At 43.7% G+C, this 18,544-nt stretch overlaps 1 protein-coding gene across 1 annotated transcript in view; it reads left to right on the top strand.

Annotated features, from left to right (window-relative positions):
* wnt2 (wingless-type MMTV integration site family member 2) overlaps nt 1-13,260 on the top strand; it is a 33,383-nt gene extending 20,123 nt beyond the window's left edge. Inside the window, exon 5 of the mRNA XM_061720925.1 lies at nt 12,599-13,260. Coding sequence (XP_061576909.1) covers nt 12,599-12,804 — 206 coding nt within the window. The 3' untranslated portion in view covers nt 12,805-13,260. The remainder of the gene's footprint in view (nt 1-12,598) is intronic.
* Nucleotides 13,261-18,544: the final 5,284 nt, after the last annotated feature.

The raw sequence follows: 18,544 nt of genomic DNA, 5'->3' as shown, positions 1-18,544 counted from the left end.
GATGACCAGGGAAGTGGATGGATGGATGGATATTCTTGGTTAAAACCATCAGCTGGCTAGACTCTCTCTCTGAGAGGTTGGTGAGGGAGCAGAGAGCAGGAGGAGCTGAACAGGGGGGTCAGGCATCTGGGTGGGACGCCTCCCGGACGCCTCCCCGGGGAGCTGTATTTCTGATCCCACCACCTCGGGATTCTCCCCTGGGAGCTGCAGGACTGTGATCCTCGTCCTGTTCTGCATCTCTACGATCAGCTCCGTCTCTGCAGCGTGGAGTCCTGACCTGAACCTCAGCGGAGCGGCTCCACTTTCCTGGACGGGAACCAACAGTCTTGCATGCGTGAAAGCTGCAGAGATCCAGATGTTCGGCGTATAAAAGGACTTTATCACTCCTGCAGCAGCAGCTTCTCCTTTGATAGCAGCCAGCAGCCACCGCGGTTCATGCGCTCCAGCAGGAAGGTCAGCTGGAGGTCACTGATTCGGCTCCGGTTTATTTACGCTGCAGATAATTGAGCTCATCAGGAATCGGGAACAACGTCACAGTTGAAACGGAGCGGCCAGTCCGTCTAAATATGAGTGGAGAATGTAAACTGTTTACTTGCAGGCAGCAATAAGCACATATTTGGTTGTTCAGATATTCAGTGATTATTACAGACAGTCTTGTTTCATTTCATCAACATTCTCCAGTGAGCGCTCCACCCTCGATCTCGGTCAGGTTTATTGATTAGGGTAGGATCTTTAGGAATTCAGATCTGAAGTGTCTACCAGGTGAAAAACCTGTAGTTTTGCTTGTTTGGGGGTGTTGACATCTAAAAACCCGTCACCCTGAGAGCCGCTCAGACTGTCAGGCGTCTGTGATGTCACAGTAGAGGCTCAGCGTCGCTCAGCTTCCCGATTTCATCACACACTTTTATTAACAACAAATCTTATCAGCAACACAGTGAATAGCTCAATTAATAATATTATATTATTTTTTTTAAATATTATTTTAGTATTATATTGGTTTTTAATTTTTTGTTTATTATATATATATTTTATTATATTTATTTTTATGTATTTTATTAAAATAAATGTAAAAAATATAATGTAAATAATATAATAATTATTTGTATTATTGTATTTATTGTTATTATATTATGTATTTTTATGAGTTGTTTTATTATTATTATTATTTATATTATATATATTATATATATATAATATTATTTATATTTATTTTTATTATTATATTAAAAAAAGTCAATAATATTCAGTGTGTAGGAGTTTGGGAACAAAAAAGCAGAGAAACGCTTTTTGTGGATGAAGAAAAAACTTGTGTTGTTTATTCCAGTCTCTCGTTTTTAACCGACCGTTACCAACGGTAACAGAACACTAACAGAAAACACATCGTCATCATTAATAACGGCTAGATTCTTGTGAATTCTAACCTACTGAAACTAAACAGTGTCCTGCTCGTGAGTGGCCACTACAAGTGAAAGATTTAAATCTCCACAAGATGTGACTCACATACTAAAAGTTCCTATTTGTTTTGAATGCAGCATCAGTATCGTAGCACGTTGCCGAGGGAACCTCCTCCTCCACCTCCCAACTTCCTGTTTCAGACGCCGCTCCGGCAGCGTTCAGCTCGTTGACTGTATCGTCAGAGACGTTCTATAAACGAGACAGCCCACTACGGTTCGGTTTCCTGTATCTGTGTCACGTGACTGCCCTGCCCCTTTAGGAGACTAACAGTAGGTCCTGAGTCTATTGAGTCCTATGGGAAAAGTGAACGTGAGCACAGATTATTACCAATTCCTTCGCCCCATAGTAACCTAAGTAAATATGGGACCCATTTTTCAAAAGCCACAAACCTTCTGAATATTCTGACACCAAAATGGCAATTTTCAGACCGACAGATTAGGAGAAAATGAACTTTGTTTGAGACCTGTCTCTGTCTGAGCAACACACTCTCGCGAGATTTGGCTCTCATCGTTTTCCCATCGGATAAAACGAAGTTTAAAACTAAAATAAAACTTGTTTCTTTGCTTAATAATACTGTTATTTTTATTATTTAAGTCTTTTTGGAAGAAAGTTGTACTGTATCTAGTGTTGTATGTTCCAAAACGATGTGGGGAGAGGGGCGGCCACGCCCACTTAGGAGACCGGAAGTGGATACCATTCCATACCATTGGCAGTAACGGTAATGCGCTATCTTCTGTATAGAGTATCTTTGGTATCGTACACGATTAAGTACGAGTTCCTGGTCGGCCACAAGGACAAGCCGGCGCTCCGGCGGACAAAGCTCGTCAGCTCATCTATGTAGAAGTTAAAGAGCAGTCACCGCTACCTTCTCCTTTCATCAAGGCAGGGAAGAGGATCAGGCCAGAATAGATGAATATTACCAGCAGTGACTAAGTTTGTGGTGTTGAACATGTTACTGGACATTCTTGTGTAATTGCCACAGAATAATTTCTTTAATTAATTTCTACAGAAGAATATTTATTTTATATTAAACACATATTTTATATTACAATTTTGTGGGGACAGTTTTGTGGGGACCCCCTGACACACCATGGAGGAGCCCAAGTTGATGCTAATCGACCTGTTTGTTCTCCTTTTTTCCAAATGGGAATCGATAAGAGAATTGATAAAGAATCAAATCGTTAAACAGAATGGAAAATGGAATCGGAATCGATCAAATCTTATCAATTCCCATCCCTAGTCACGAGTCTCCGTCCGTCTCCTTTTCTGTTTCAGACTTTTATTTCTGCTCCGAATGTCAAGATGTTTATGAACCTTAAAGGGAAAGTTCGGTTTTTTACAACCTGGACCTTATTTCTGGCATTTTTTATGGTTGTATACTCACCCAGAGGTGTTTGGTGTCATTTGGAGTCCCGGAAGATATTAGGAGTTTTTTGCGAGCCTCTTCTCCATATAACAGTAGCGCATAGGGCACTCGCGGGACACAGACGATGCATTCTTCACTCTTCATTTCTTTTATGAATCACTAGATCTGCTTCCAGGACCTGTTGTAACATTGTGGCGCTGTCTGTGTAATAAATAAATCCGTTTGTAAACAAGACCTCTGAACTCATGACGTCATCGCGAGTGCGCGCACTCTGTCCTCCGTTCAGGGAGCTCTTCAGCCGTATACTCCGGCTCAAAACGGTAAGGACGTCCATCATATTCAAAGTCGTCGTCCACAACCTCAGAATTTGACAAATATTCAGACATGTTTCAAATAACTATCAGTAAACTAACAATAGCGAACTCCAGCTGTACACGGAGCTGGGTCTGGGATGCGCGCACAGAGATGACGTCATGAGTTCAGAGGTCTTGTTTACAAACGGATTTGTTTAATACACAGACAGCGCCACAATGTTACAACAGGTCCTGGAAGCAGATCTAGTGATTCATAAAAGAAATGAAGAGTTTCGCGGCAATCATGTGTTATTTAGATGCTGCATCGCCTGTGTCCCGCGAGTGCCCCCATGCGCTACCGTTATATGGAGAAGCGGCTCGCAAAAAACTCCTAATATCTTCCGAAGGACTCCAAATGAAACCAAACACCTCTGGGTGAGTATACAACCATAAAAAATGCCAGAAATAAGGTCCAGGTTGTAAAAAACCGAACTTTCCCTTTAAATCTGCCTTCTGGACTGTTGAAGTACCCAGAATCCTTTGCTCCGCCCGGGTTGAGCTCACCGCCGGTACCAGAGCATCACCTCTGATGAGCCGTCGTCCTTGTCAGCGCCGCAGCTCCAGGAGAGAAAGAGAGAGATCCTCGTTTTCCCTCCTCCCGCCTGTCAATCACAGCCCTTTGATGCGTCACACCCTAAAAATTCCCACAATGCAGCGAGGAGGAGAGGGTTCAACATATCTGCACGGGAGCGAGAATTTACTTTACTTTGGGGAATTGAGCGTTGGCAAAGCCGTAAATCAGAGCTCGTAACTCACGGCGTGGATGCTGGAGGTCCCACACCACTCCTGGCCACGCCCCACCACCGCGGCGTGTGCAGGGATTTCTGGGAAATAACTGGGAGGGCAGAACGCTCCGCGGCCTCCTGGGGGACGTCTGGGTCCGGAATTTAATTTGATTTAATTTAATTTCATTTTTATTTATTCCGATCATGGAAATATGCAAACAAAAGAACCAAACAAGTAAAACGACAACACAATCAAAAGCATATTCCATAACCAGAAAGGAGCAGGAGAAAGAAAATCTTATTATACCTGCCCCTCCCTCAAAACAACATTGAACAATAATAACAGATGGTTTGCACAATTACTTAGTTAATATCACAAGAAAAGAAAAACAAAAAAATAAAAGATAGATTGTCTGTCTTCATATGCATATATTATAACTTTTCTACTATTTCATCCATACATTGCTATTTTTTTCTCTTTAAATTTATTTTTAAATTGAAATATGTTTATACAGCCCTTTAAATCATAATTTAATTAATTCCATAACTTAATTCCAACAATTGAAATGCTAATCTGCTTTAAAGTTGTTCGGGCAAATAAATGTTTAAAATTACATTTTCTACGACTATCTTCATTGTTTGAACTGAAAGTAAACACGTATTGTAAGTTTTCTGGTAATAATTTACATTTAGCTGTACATGATTGTGAGTGTCTGACCTGTAACTTAACCAAATCATCAAGTTTCAGTAATCTTGATTCAAATAATAATCCGAATTTGCACGGCCATGTAAACACCAATAACCCCTTTGAATAATCCGAATTTGCTCATATTCGGGTTTTTAAAAACCCGAAATAGACCACGCCACACTTTTGGAGTGAGGAGGAGACTAATCACTTCATAAATGTAATGAAGGATATGAACATTTTGACATTTGTAGACGGTAGAAAGTATGGGGATAGTGAGATTTACAAGAAGGTGAGCGAAAAGTTGCGTGAAGCAGCATTTGTTTTGAATTTGGATACAGGAAGAAGAAGCGGAAATGGCGCTAATTGCGTCATCACGTTCTCCGTGCGTCGCTGGTTTGATGGAGATATCCTGAATGGTTAATTACCATGTATACAGGGATAACCCTGTTTGCTCACGCATGGAAACAGAATATTCCGAAGGTTTCAGTAACCGGAATATTAGTAATAACCCAAATTTTGACTGCATCTAAACGTAGTCAGGGCATCATTATCATAGCCCCGCCCACTCAGAATCCTGCATAGATAATGAGGTTAGAGAATGGGAAGATAAAGACATGGCTCAGAGGCTGAATTTCTAATTTATTTAGCAAAAACAATCAAAAGCTTGTTTTTAAGACATTCAAGGTCTGTTTAAAATAGGTATTAGATGCCATAATAGGTCCCCTTTAAAGAAAAAACCTCAACCCATCGCCACGGCGACCTGTGTGAGGAGACCTGTTACACGCTGAAACCTGAGAGAGCTCCAGGCGTTATAAATCACCCCCCGCTCCCCCTCGGGGCGCCGCCGGCCAGGGATCACACACATTGCAGATTGGCCGAGTCCTAAAAGCTCGCAGATTCTCCTCGATCAGATAAACGTGTCGGCTGATTCGGCGGCGACTTGAAAGGCGAGATGATAAAAGAAGAGAAGACGTTCTGGTGGTTCTGAGGTCCGGTTCCTTTTATCCTCCTTCACGGATGTTTGGGCCGTGAGCAGCTTTCCTCCTCCACGGTTCCGGGTCACCGGGTTCTGCTGACGCCGCTCTTTGGGGCGTGAGGCGTCCGAGCCGTAGTTCCCTCTCTGTGAGGTTATGGCGAGGTTTTACGAGACATTCGTGACGGTAACGCCCCCCACTCTAGCCAGCTGATGATGCGTCTGAGGGGTCAGAGGTCAAACACTTGTTTGTTTTAGTGATGCACCGAAATGAAAATTTGTGACCGAAACCGAAAATAATAATAAACACTTGGCCGAATACCGAATAATACTGAACAATGGTTCTTCGCAGTTTTTCACCATTGCATAAATCAAATAAATGTGCAGTGAAATACCCGCCAGTCACAATTTGTCTTACTGTACTTATTGTATTTTTTTCTCATAATCCTTTTTCATTTTCTCCCGTTCAAATCCAGTTAATCGGGTCGTGGTGGGGCTGACCTCCGCAATTTGAAGCCTTGTATAATAATTGTAAAAATCTGGTTTATTTTCTTGGAAGATCTCGTCATATCAGACAGTGAGGGTTCTCCACCGCATCTGTAGTACGGGCCCTTTTCTCTGCTGTGCGTCCTGTAACCGTCTCCATCACCAAGCAGCTTTCCCAAATCCAACTCAGCCTGGATCATTTCTCGTGTCCTCTGCTTTTTCCCAAAACATCCAAGTAATGATCTGACATGCTGACATGTTTGCTGCATTTAACACCGCACGGCCCCTCACTCCACGCCGTTTGCTGTTTGATTGCGTCACCACCAGAGTTATTATCGTTCACGAAAACGGACGAAATAACAAAAACTAAAATTGAAAAAACTATTTCGTTAACTGAACTAAATAAAAACGAAAATTAAAAGACAAAAACGATAACTAACTGAAACTATATTGCGTGTTTTGAAAACTAACTAAAACAAACTGAAATTATAGATATAATTTCCTCCGTTTTCGTCCCTGTCAATATAAGCCTCTTGGTATGATCAATTTATTCCGCTCTGGCCGTTTATCTCCAACTGGCAGCTACGGCACCTTAACGCCTCACGGTCCGTGACGTCAAAACTAAAACTAAAACTAATAAAAACTAAACTAAAACTAAGCATTTTTGAAAATATAAAAACTAGCAAACCCACACTAAAAACGAATTAAAACTAACTGAATTGAAGGAGAAAAAGTCAAAACGAAATAAAACTAAAATGAAAAATTCTAAACTATTATAACCCTGGTCACCACACGCTGTTATTAATTGTTCGGTTTATTCCCCACTTATTCCACCGAACACCGAAAGTGTTTTTTTTTGCTGTTTTCGGCCGAAAGATTTCAGTTACCGAACATTCAGTCCATCACTAGTTTGTTTTTAAACATTTAATCGAGATCTGCTGCTCGTCAAAGACTGTTTTGACCGACACTTTTGGACCAAATCACATGGAACATGGAAGCAGGCCGTCGGTCGGCACTTGAACGCACCGTTGCCGGGGGGGAGGAGCCTGAAGGCGTCAATCTCCCAGAATCCCACACGGCCGGTTCTCACAGACGCTGGAGAGAGACTCCTGAGGTGTGAAATCCATTCACCCCCTCAGGTGGTAAACTCATCTCCCAGCAGCCCCCTCACCGTGATCCATTAAGCAGACGCTGGGGGGGCTGTGATGTCACCGAGTCGTGTGGGGGAAGGAGGGGCGGGGCTTCAGGGGGCAGGGCTTCGGGGGGCGGGGCTTCAGGCCGTCGCCTGGAGACGGAGGAGGAGCTAAACTCAAGAAGGTTTGAGGTTGTTCTTGTAGCTGGACACACACACACACATACACACACACACCTACATACACACACACCTACAAACACATACACACACACACCTACATACATATAATAATAATAATAATAATAATAATGACTTGGATTTATATAGCGCTCTTCTAGGCACCCAGAGCGCTTTACAGAAATCATTATTCATCCATACACATTCTCTCCAGTGGTGGTAAACTACATTTGTAGCCACAGCTGCCCTGGGGCAGACTGACGGAAGCGTGGCTGCCATATCGCGCCTAACGGCCCCTCCGACCACCACCAACATTCATACACATTCAACCACATTCACACGCACACACACACACACATACACACACATACACACACACACACACATATATACCAGTGGTCGTGTACTGTACTTAAATGAGATTTTTGAGAATTTTTACTTTTATTGATACTTTTATTTTTCTGTACTTTTACTTCGTTACATTTTCAAGGAAAAATCGTACTTTTAATCCGCTATTATTTAAAATTGGACACGTCGTTACTCGCTACAAATTACTACTTTTTACTTTTGTACTTAAGTACATTTTACACCATGTACTTTTGGTACTTTATTATATTTAATTTGAGGTACTTTTTACTTTTACTTAAGTAATTTTCAAGCAGAAAATCTAAAAATTTTACTTAAGTACAATATTTTTGTACTTTTTCCACCTCTGACATATATACACACACACATACACACACACACACACACACACACACCTACTTCTCGGTGACAGGTGAGCGTCACCTGCATACAACTATTTCAACATCTGGTTTAACCTCCGACATCGTTAAAGGTCAAACCTCCGACTGAGTGAGTGACGTCGTGGACCTGAAGGTCGTCTGAGGTCGTCTCTCCTCTCGGCTGCAGCTCCGCGGCTCGTTTCTCCGTCTAGACGCCGAGGTCGGGCCGTTTCCTCGCCAGGCGGCGGTTTTACAGGCGCCGGTTAGACACGGTGCTGCTGGAGTCGTAACTCCCCGCCAGACCGGATCCAGAACCGGTCCAGAACCCCGGTCTGCAGCAGCGTGACATCACAGAGCTAACGCGTCCCAGACCGTGACGCGGAGCGGCGTCTGATGTGCGGCCCGGCGCCGGTCGGTGACATCACCGCTGAGTTTATGTGAAGCATCTGGGCTCGCCGTCTTCCATGAGCCTCGGCGGCTTAAAGGGGGCAGGTTTCTAGACTCCTTAAAGAGACCGGCTCGAGCCGGAGCTTGTGACATCACAGGCCCAGACTTGATCCATCAGGAAGCCCCGCCCCCTTGGTTACTGTTGCTAATGTAATAATAATACATTATACATTATACATTATACATAATACACAGAGCACTTTTCATGAATAATCTCAAAGTGCTTACATAAACAAGGGGAAAAAAATCAAGACACATCAAAGAATAAAAATGTAAAAAAATAAAAACATCTATAAAAGACCAGGGAAAGCCTTCCTGAACAGGAAAGTTTTAAGCCCCTTTTTAAAAGTGTCCACAGACTGGGGTGGACGTAGGTGTTCAGGGAGGGAGTTCCAGATGTGGGGGGCAGCGGAGCAGAAAGCTCGGTCTCCAATGGAGCGGAGTCGTGTGCAGGGCTGATAGAGGAGGTTGGTGTTTTGTGAGCGGAGGTTACGGGTGGATGAGTGATGGGTCAGGAGGTCTTTGAGGTATTGAGGGGCAGTGCTGTAGATGCAGAGGTGGGTGATGAGGTCATTGCTGTAGATGCAGAGGTGGGTGATGAGGTCATTGCTGTAGATGCAGAGGTGGGTGATGAGGGCGATTTTGAATTGAATTCTTAAGGTTATGGGAAGCCAGTGTAGGTTCTGGAGAATAGGGGTGATATGGTCATATTTGCAAGTTCGGGCAGCACAGTTCTGAATGAGTTGGAGTTTCCGAAGGTGTTTGTTGGGGATACCGAGGAGCAGGCTGTTACAGTAGTCGAGCCCGGAGGAGATTAGAGCGTGGACGAGTTTTTCTGCATCGGGGAAAGTGAGGAACGGGCGTAGTTTGGATAGGTTCTTTATGTGGAAAAGGTAAGTTTTGTACACATGTTTGATGTGGTTTATGAAGGTGAGTTGTGGGTCCAGCTTCACACCGAGGTTTCTAACAGAGGTAGAGAGGGGGATGTCTTGACCGGAGAAGGAGATGGTGGTTATGGGTGATGACTGGACCTGGTGAAGGGGGCCAGTTTGTATGGCTTCGGTTTTGGAACTGTTTAGTTGGAGGACGTTGTGACTCATCCACGCCCTAATCTCCTCCAGGCAGTTGGAAAGGGCTTGAGTGGGTGATGATGAGAGGACTGGGGTGGGACGTAGGTTGGGGTCAGTCCGGAGCTACAGCTGAGTGTCATCGGCATAGCAGTGAAAAGAGATGCCGTGTCGGCTGGTGACACGAACCAGGGGCAGCATGTACAGGATAAAAAGGAGAGGTCCTAGGACAGATCCCTGGGGGACACCACACGTAACAGGGGCTGTTTGGGACTTGGAAGATCCCAGGCTGACATACTCTGAGTTGTGTCACAGTGAAAAACAACCATCCAAGAGGATTTAAACGTTAAATAACTTTAAATAACGTTAGTTTGTAGTATTTCTAATCTAAATGTAGTAATTGGTACTTGTACGTGTATAAAAGTATGTTTAGTTGTGTGTACAAGTACTTTTGTCTGTACACTATGTACAGTGTGTAGTATTTTCCCTTCTGTGTTAGTACACAGAAGTGAAGAGTACTATGTGTACTATTCGAGTATCCTGTTTATATATACAAGTATTAGTAGTTTTGTGTGTGCGAGTATTTGTAGTACTGTGTTTGAGTAATACGTCTGCAGTTGCAAGTGCTCATGGGTAATGGCAGCTGTATCTTTCTCGGTGACATTTTAAAGTTTAATTTGCATAATTTCACGTGTTTTTGTTGCTGTTTGTGAGGGAGATTACTTGTACTTTTGTACTTATATTCATGTATTTATACTTAAGTCCATAAGTATAAATGAATAAGTACTTATACTCGTGTACTCATACATATGTATTTATACTTTGTATAAATACATATTATTTATTTGTACTACTTACTTGTACTTTTACCTGTGTACTTTTACCTGTGTACTTGTACTCATAGCCGTGTACTTGTACCCGTGGACTTGTACTCCTGTACTTGTACTCATGTATTTATACATATGTACTTTTACTTGTGTATTTATACTACTGTACTTGTGTATTTATACTACTGTACTTGTACTCGTGTATTTATACATTTGTACTCGTGTATTTATACATTTGTACTTGTGTATTTACACATTTGTACTTTTGTACTTATACTACTGTACTTGTACTTGTGTATTTATACTACTGTACTTGTACTCGTGTAGGTACTGTAGGTTCCAGCTTCAGCTTAGAGGAATGCAGAACATCCCGGAACAGCTTCCACACCGTCAAGAGTACAAGTGCCACTTGTGTACTTGTGTATTTATACTACTGTACTTGTGCTCTTGTACTTGTACTACTGTACTTGTACTCTTATACTTGTACCCGTGTACTTGTACTACTGTACTTGTACCCGTCCAGAGCAGCTCTTCAGACTCGACCAGTGAAACGTTTTCCTGCCTCTGAGCTGAGCTTGAGCCTGAGAGGCGGGAATGTCCGTCTGCAGTAAATGAGCAGCTGATGACGAGTCTGTCATCGATCTCTCATCTCTGCGTCGTCGGGCCGTCGTCGTCTCCCCCCCCCCCGTCTCCTCCCAGCGGCTCGGGTGCCAGTTCAGCAGCTCCGAGGCGTCTTCGGGCCAGAACCGTCGTCACGAAGCTCCCGAGTGTTGGTGATGTTCTGAGAAGCTGCCAGGAACAGGAGACGCAAGCGAGGACCGCAAAACCGGGTAGAACCGGCCGGTCGGGAGGGTTCTACTCAACTTAACCTTTCACACTTCTCAAGATCTTGAAAACGGGGATGCTAATTTAAAATGAGTATGGATATGTTAGCGGGCCAAAATAAATCACCTCCACCTGAAACGATCTTAATTTATCTAGAAGTCGTATGTGTTTGGATTCGTGCCGCTTAAACCTAAAAAAGGAGCAGCGACTCGACTCCGAGTCCCTCTTCCATCTGAGTGTCGAGCCACTTATCAGTGACCTTTCCTTTTGGGTCAGTAGCCACTAGCCCGTCCCTATAGAGGGTCTGCATTGACGTCACTTCCCCACTGGACCAGCCCCCTTACTCGCACGATTATCGATTATCAGCTTAAATTAGCGTCAGTTGGACTTGACAGTGACCCGTACAGTTACCCCAAGAACCAGTGGTCCATGGACATTAATATTTGGCCACGAATCGAGTTTCCTAATATTTATATGTACTTCATTTCTACGCCGGGGAAATACACGAAGCAAAGTTTGAAGGCAGACAAAAGTCTTGACGCTTGGTCCTACTTCAAGGCAGGATTTGTTGGTGAAATTAAAGTGATGAGGACACCGAACTTTATGATTTGACCGTTTAACGTTAGCTACCCAAAAATCCAACATTACCTGATACAAAATGGGAACCACAAATCCACGTTTCGGTGCCTGGAATCCAGTTGTTTCTATGAATTGCAGCGATACATTTGTCTTTCTTAAGCTTATTTTTCGGCAGTCTGTAAAATGATAACTCCGATTTCTTGCTAAATCTATGAGTACAGTCGATCAACAGCTCTTTCCCATTTTAGATGTTTTTCAGTTGCTCAAACTGAAAGTCTGGATTCCAGGCAACGAAAGGTGGCTTTGGGGTTCCCATTTTGTATCAGGTAATGTTGGATTTTTGCATAGCTAACGTTAAACTGTCAAATCATAAAGTTCGGTGTCCTCATCACTTTAATTTCTACAACAAATCCTGCCTTGAAGTCGGACCAAGCGTCAAGACTTTTGTCTGCCTTCAAGCTTTGCTTCGTGTATTTCCCCGGTGTAGAAAATTAAGTACATATAAAAATCAGGAAACTGGATTCGTGGCCAAATATTAATGTCCATGGACCACTGGTTCTTCAGATAACAGTACGGGTCACTGTCAAGTCCAACTGCCTTTAGTTTAAGCCCATAATCGTCTGTTATCCCACATTCTCCACTAGTTGCAGCTGTTTTTGCCACTCAGTGTGAGTAAGGGGGCTGGTGACGTCAATGCAGACCCTCTATATTTGTGGGAGGGATGAACGTTTCCACGTTTCCATGTTGCTAACGGTTCTGTGACTCCGCAGGCTCGATGGGGACGGTGGGCCGGCTCTGCAACCGGACGTCCCGCAGCACCGACAGCTGCGAGGTGATGTGCTGCGGCCGCGGCTACGACACGGCGCGCGTCAGCCGCACCACCAAGTGCGAGTGCAAGTTCCACTGGTGCTGCGCCGTGCGCTGCCGCGACTGCCACCAGGAGGTGGACGTGCACAGCTGCAAGGCCCAGACGTGACCCGCCGGCGCCGAGCTACCGACCCCTGCGCCGCCCCGCCGCTCCCCAGCTACAGACCTGCAGCAGTCCACACGGACGCCGTGGAACCGCGTTCGAGTGCTGCGGGTCGACTCGTAGGTAGGTTCCCCGGCACCGGCACGCCGCCGCCGCGCCGCTTCAGCTTAGAGGAATATATCCCGGAAGAGCTTCCACACCGTCAAGCACTAAAAACATCTTTGATTGATTTCATAACGAGCTGCTCTGAACGTCCTGAAACCTGCGTGTTGGGAGGTTTTCCTGAGAAACTGGACTGACGCCTCCGGAGCCTAAACGGACTCGTCCTCCTCGCTGGAGGAGGCTCAGCCGCTAACGGCGGCCAGCCAGCGCTCCTGAAGGACCGTCGGATCTACGGAGACGTTGTGAAGAGCAAGGAAAAGATGTCTTACTCACATATTTGTCAACACTTTATCACTAAATCCTATAAAAATCCTATAAAAAACCCCAAACGTTGTGTGTGTTGTTGTTACAGTGGTAGGGTTGCCACTTTTCAGAAATGGAAATAAGGGACGCCCCGTTTCAGCAGTGCAGGTGCCAAAAAAAGGGACATCCCCAAAACTTCTAAACTGCATAGAAATGTATTTATTTTATATAAAAAAAACAAAATGCTTTGATTTAAAGTTTAAAGTGCCTTAATAGAATTGAACTTGCATGACTGTACACACAGTTTATTTCAATAATTCAATTTAAAAGGGGAAACTAATACATTACATAGTCTTATTACATGCAAATCAAGATGTGTTAAACCTTAATTTGTTATAATTTTGATGATTGAATTGTTTATTGATTTCATAATATAAAGATTTTTTATTTAGGGTTTTCATAAACTGTGAGCCATAATCACCAAAATTATAACAAATAAAGGCTTGAAATATCTCACTTTGAATGTAGTGGGAAATAATATATTTGTTTCACCTTTAGTTGAATTTACTACAAATTAAGTTTTATTCAAATATAAGTATATTCAAATTTTCCGACCTTCACCTGTATATTATGACATAAATAAATAAGAGCATAATATATGTACGGAACGCAACTTTTAATTCCCAATTACGTAACAATTCCATATTTCAAGGGACGGGTGGCAAGCCTATACAGTGGCTCATTATGCTTTTCCATCTTTTCTGACGCGTAAATGATGAATTTCCACCTTAAAACGCGACTGTAGAGGTTGGTTTTTTTCTAACCTGGGGTCTCAATGACGTCATCAGGGCAGGATCTCCTTATATGGTCACGTTTTATATAAACCAGGGACGGCGACTAGTTGTCCATGGCTGCTTTGTTTAATCAGCCGGAGATACAGGTAACAGGTAACCTTGACGACGAGTTGGTGACGGCCGGTAATCAGAAACAGGTGAGTTAATCCAGAGAAACAACTAAAACAGGCAGGACGGCGGAACCTCCAGGGCAAACGTCAACCATATAAACCTCAGAAGAGGTTTTCTGCTTAAATAAAACAGCACAAGACTCACTACTGCCCCCCGGTGGAAGTTTAACCTGTGTGCTGTCTCCGGGTCAAAATGACCCAATTCTTCTATCCTTCTTTCCTCCTGCCACACTCTCTCCTTCTTTCTTCCTTTCCTCCTTTTTCCACCTACCTCCCTTTCATCATTCCTTCCTTTATTACCTTCTTTGCTTTTCCTTCCCTCTTCCCTTATTTTCTCCATTCCTTCCTTCTTCCCTCCCTTCTTTCTTTCCTTTTCTCCATTCTTTCCTTCCATCTTTTCTCCCTTCTTTCCTCCCTTCCCTATTTCCTTCCATCTTTCCTCCCTTCCTTACTCCCTTTCCTACTTCCTTCCTTATTTTCTCCTTTCTTCCTTACTTCCTTCTTTCCTTCCTTCCATATTTTCTCCCTTCCTTACTCCCTTTCCTACTTCCTTCCTTCTCTCCTTTCTCCCTTCCTTCCATCTTTTCTCCCTTTCCTACTTCCTTCCATCTTTTCTCCCTTCTTTCCTCCCTTCCATCTTTCCTCCCTTCCTTACTCCCTTTCCTACTTCCTTCCTTATTTTCTCCTTTCTTCCTTACTTCCTTCTTTCCTTCCTTCCATATTTTCTCCCTTCCTTACTCCCTTTCCTACTTCCTTCCTTATTTTCTCCTTTCTTCCTTACTTCCTTCTTTCCTTCCTTCCATATTTTCTCCCTTCCTTACTCCCTTTCCTACTTCCTTCCTTCTTTCCTCCCTTCCATCTTTCTCCCTTCCTTACTCCCTTTCCTACTTCCTTCCCTCCTTTCCTACTTCCTTCCTCCTTTCTCCCTTCCTTCCATCTTTCCTCCCTTCCTTACTCCCTTTCCTACTTCCTTCCTTCTTTTCTCCTTTCTTCCTTCTTTCCTTCCATCTTTTCTCCCTTCCTTCCTTCCATCTTTTCTCCCTTTCCTACTTCCTTCCTTCTTTCCTTCCATCCTTTCTCCCTTCACCCTCCCTTGACCCAAAGACAGCACAAGGCTTAAGAAACTACACAAACAAAAATGACCTACAGACGTGTGGAAATAAAGGTGGAGTAAAAGGAGTCGAGTCTCATGTGGAACTAAGTTCTGTTGCAGTTCCTCCACCGGCCACTAGAGGCTCCAAGAATCAACCTTCTGGTTAAAACATCCAACTTTAGAGCAGAAATAAACATTTACAACCTGCTTCAAAGAAACCAGTTGGGAGGGAAGGAGCCGGTCAGATCCTGCTGGTGGATGACCTGCTAAGAACCTGAACTGCAGTTGTGAGCAGAATCTTTACGTTCAAAGATCAGAAAACATGTTTATACAACAAATAAAGGTAGTTTTGAACACTGAAACGAGCAGCCGGAGCGTCTTCACTTCTCCAGTAGATCTTCCTCAGACTTCCATATCTGATACGTTTTTACAAACATACCTTTAATGCAAAAAAGTAGAAACAGACCTGAAACAGACGCTGGTTTCTTTACCTGCCGGGTCTCAGTGAGGAGTTCAGATCGACCCGTTTCCCGTACTGGCGGTTCTGAAGGAGTTAAATCACCTGCAGGTCCGTTATCAGACGGTAAGAACTGGACCTGGATTACAGCAGTTTTAACATCCGCCTGATTGGCTGATGGGAGGGGGCGTGTCCATCTGGCCCCGCCCACAACTCATTCATAAACAAGTGTTAAAAAGGAGAAATGTGACATTCTGGGTCAAAACCTCAAAAAAAATGTATGTTTCAATAACATTTTTGATGGTAAGGTTGCCGTGGCAACAGTCCAACGCCAAGTATTGACCCGACCCAGAATAATTAAAGGGGACCTATTATGAAAAACAGGTTTTCTCTTGCTTTAACATACAGGACTGTCTCAGAAAATTAGAATATTGTGATAAAGTCCTTTATTTTCTGTAATGCAAAAATGTCATACATTCTGGATTCATTAAAAATCCTCTGAAATATTGAAAGCCTTTTATTATTTTAATATTGCTGATCATGGCTTACAGTTTAAGAAAACTCAAATATCCTATCTCAAAAAATTTGAATATTCTGGGAATCTTAATCTTAAACTGTAAACCATAATCAGCAATATTAAAATAATAAAAGGCTTGCAATATTTCAGTTGATTTGTAATGAATCCAGAATGTATGACATTTTTTTTTTTTTTTTTTTTAATTGCGTTACAGAAAATAAAGAACTTTATTACAATATTCAAATTTTCTGAGACAGTCCTGTATATAAAGTGGTCTCCCCTCAGCCTGACAACCCAGAAAAGGAGGAAAGCAACTAAATTCTGCAGTGTCTGTACAGCCGCCCGGATGAGCCATCCAGTGTGATGTGGCTGACATTTACATAGGTTGTCCTGCGATGCGTGAAACCAGGCCCACAACTAACTCCGTGTCATAACTGCAGCGATGCGAGCGAGCGTCAGCGACAAAATCAATTCCATTACTTTATTTTCTATTGGACTGTCCTAACTGTCCGCAGTGCTGCACGCTGTTTTGAGCTGAACATTTGTCGGATGCCCTGCTTCTATTTTCTTCCTGTCGCTCACGTTGAAAAACCTCAATAAAGTGGCAGCTGCTGGAGGGAGATCGCCAGGGAGCTGGAAGTTTCTGACCGTTATTTTTGTTGAGGTTTTTGTAGTGAAATGAGGAGGAATCAGAGAGATAACTTCTGATTTCAACTAACTGGATCAGCCGTTCCTCATCCATGACTGTTTCCTACAGCGCTTTCAACCGGCTTTCAACGCGAGCGACAGGAAGAAAATAGAAGCAGGGCGTCCGACAAATGTTCAGCTCAAAACGGCGCGCTGCGTCGCTGCGGCCAGTTCAATAAAAAATAAAGCAATGAATTAGATTTTCTCGCTGATACTTGCTCCCATCGCATGCAGTTAGAACACGGTAACTCCGCTGGCCGGAGCTTCCGCCATTTTTTCATAGCGGTGCATTACGTCATTCAGGCAGCCAATCAGCACAGAGCCTCATTATCATAGCCCCGCCCACTCAGAATCCTGCATAGATAATGAGGTTAGAGACTGGGATGCTAAAGACATGGCTCAGAGGATGAATTTCTAATTTATTTAGCAAAAACAAACAAAAGCTTGTTTTTAAGACATTCACAGGGATTAAAGCAAAAAAAAATCCCAGGACGGAAAGTTTTCAGACACACACCCCCCCCCCCCCCCGGTGGTTTAAATTTAGTCATTTCAACCATCAGGGGGAAGGATAGGTTGCAAGTTTGGATTACAAGGTAGACCATACCTGTTACGTGTTGTAATCATATCCTTCTTTCTTTCCGTTGCGATTGAAAACGTAAATTTATAATCCATTCCTGTGAGTTAACTTCAAAAAATAAATAAATATTGCAGAAGCTTGCGCGTAACCTACGGCGTAAGGTACGCAGCGACGCGTACTCTACGCCGAAGGCTCTGCGTCGGTGCGACGCGGAACCATAAATCAACGCACACGTGGATGTCGGCGCCGCAGCTCCGCTTCCTCCCGGCTCCCGGCACAGAGTACTGCGCGGTACTGCGGTAACAGTCCTGGGGCCTCATCTATAAAGCTTGCTTGCGCAGAAAAAGCGCCTGAAAGTTGCGGAAGCCGCCATCTACGCAAAGCCTCGGATCTAAAAAGAAAAAACTAACCGATGGCTGCCGCTCCAAGCCCACTACTCCACGCCGAAGAGGAAAAAAGAAAGTGTTCTGATTAAAATAAGGAAAGTTGGACTACCGTATATAACAATTGCGTTCATAAGGATAAAGTTTAAAAAAAAAAAAAAATTAAAGAAATTGTCTCTTCTCCCCGTGTGTGTCTGCCTGTCATGCACGGGTACTTGGGCGCATGTTGTTTACTTTTAAGCCGGAATTATGGTTCTGCGTCACACCAACGCAGAGCCTACGCCGTAGGGTCCGCCGTAAGCTCTGCGTCGGAACGCGGAACCATAAATCAACGCACACGTGGATGTCGGCGCCGCAGCTGCGCTTCCTCCCGGCACCGGGGCTCGGCGTGTCCCTCCGCGGTACTCCCGGGGACTCTAGTCCCTAGTCCCGCAGCCCCAGTGAGTATTTTCACCGGACATTTTGACCGGAGAGATTATAAAATACCGGACTTCGGCATATTTTACCGGACAAAGTCCGGCAATTACCGGACAACGGAAACCCTGGTGCAGTACCCCCCGCGACCGCTATTTAGCGATCTTTTTCAATGAATCAAAGAGATAAGGACAATTATTGTGCAAAAAAACAAAATAAAAAAAAAAAAATCACATAAACGTAGAAAAG

This window comes from Cololabis saira, chromosome 5, assembly GCF_033807715.1.
Source record: "Cololabis saira isolate AMF1-May2022 chromosome 5, fColSai1.1, whole genome shotgun sequence".
Lineage (NCBI taxonomy): Eukaryota > Metazoa > Chordata > Actinopteri > Beloniformes > Belonidae > Cololabis > Cololabis saira.
The sequence above is the reverse complement of the archived record's forward strand: the minus strand, read 5'-3'. Positions and strand labels throughout refer to the sequence as shown.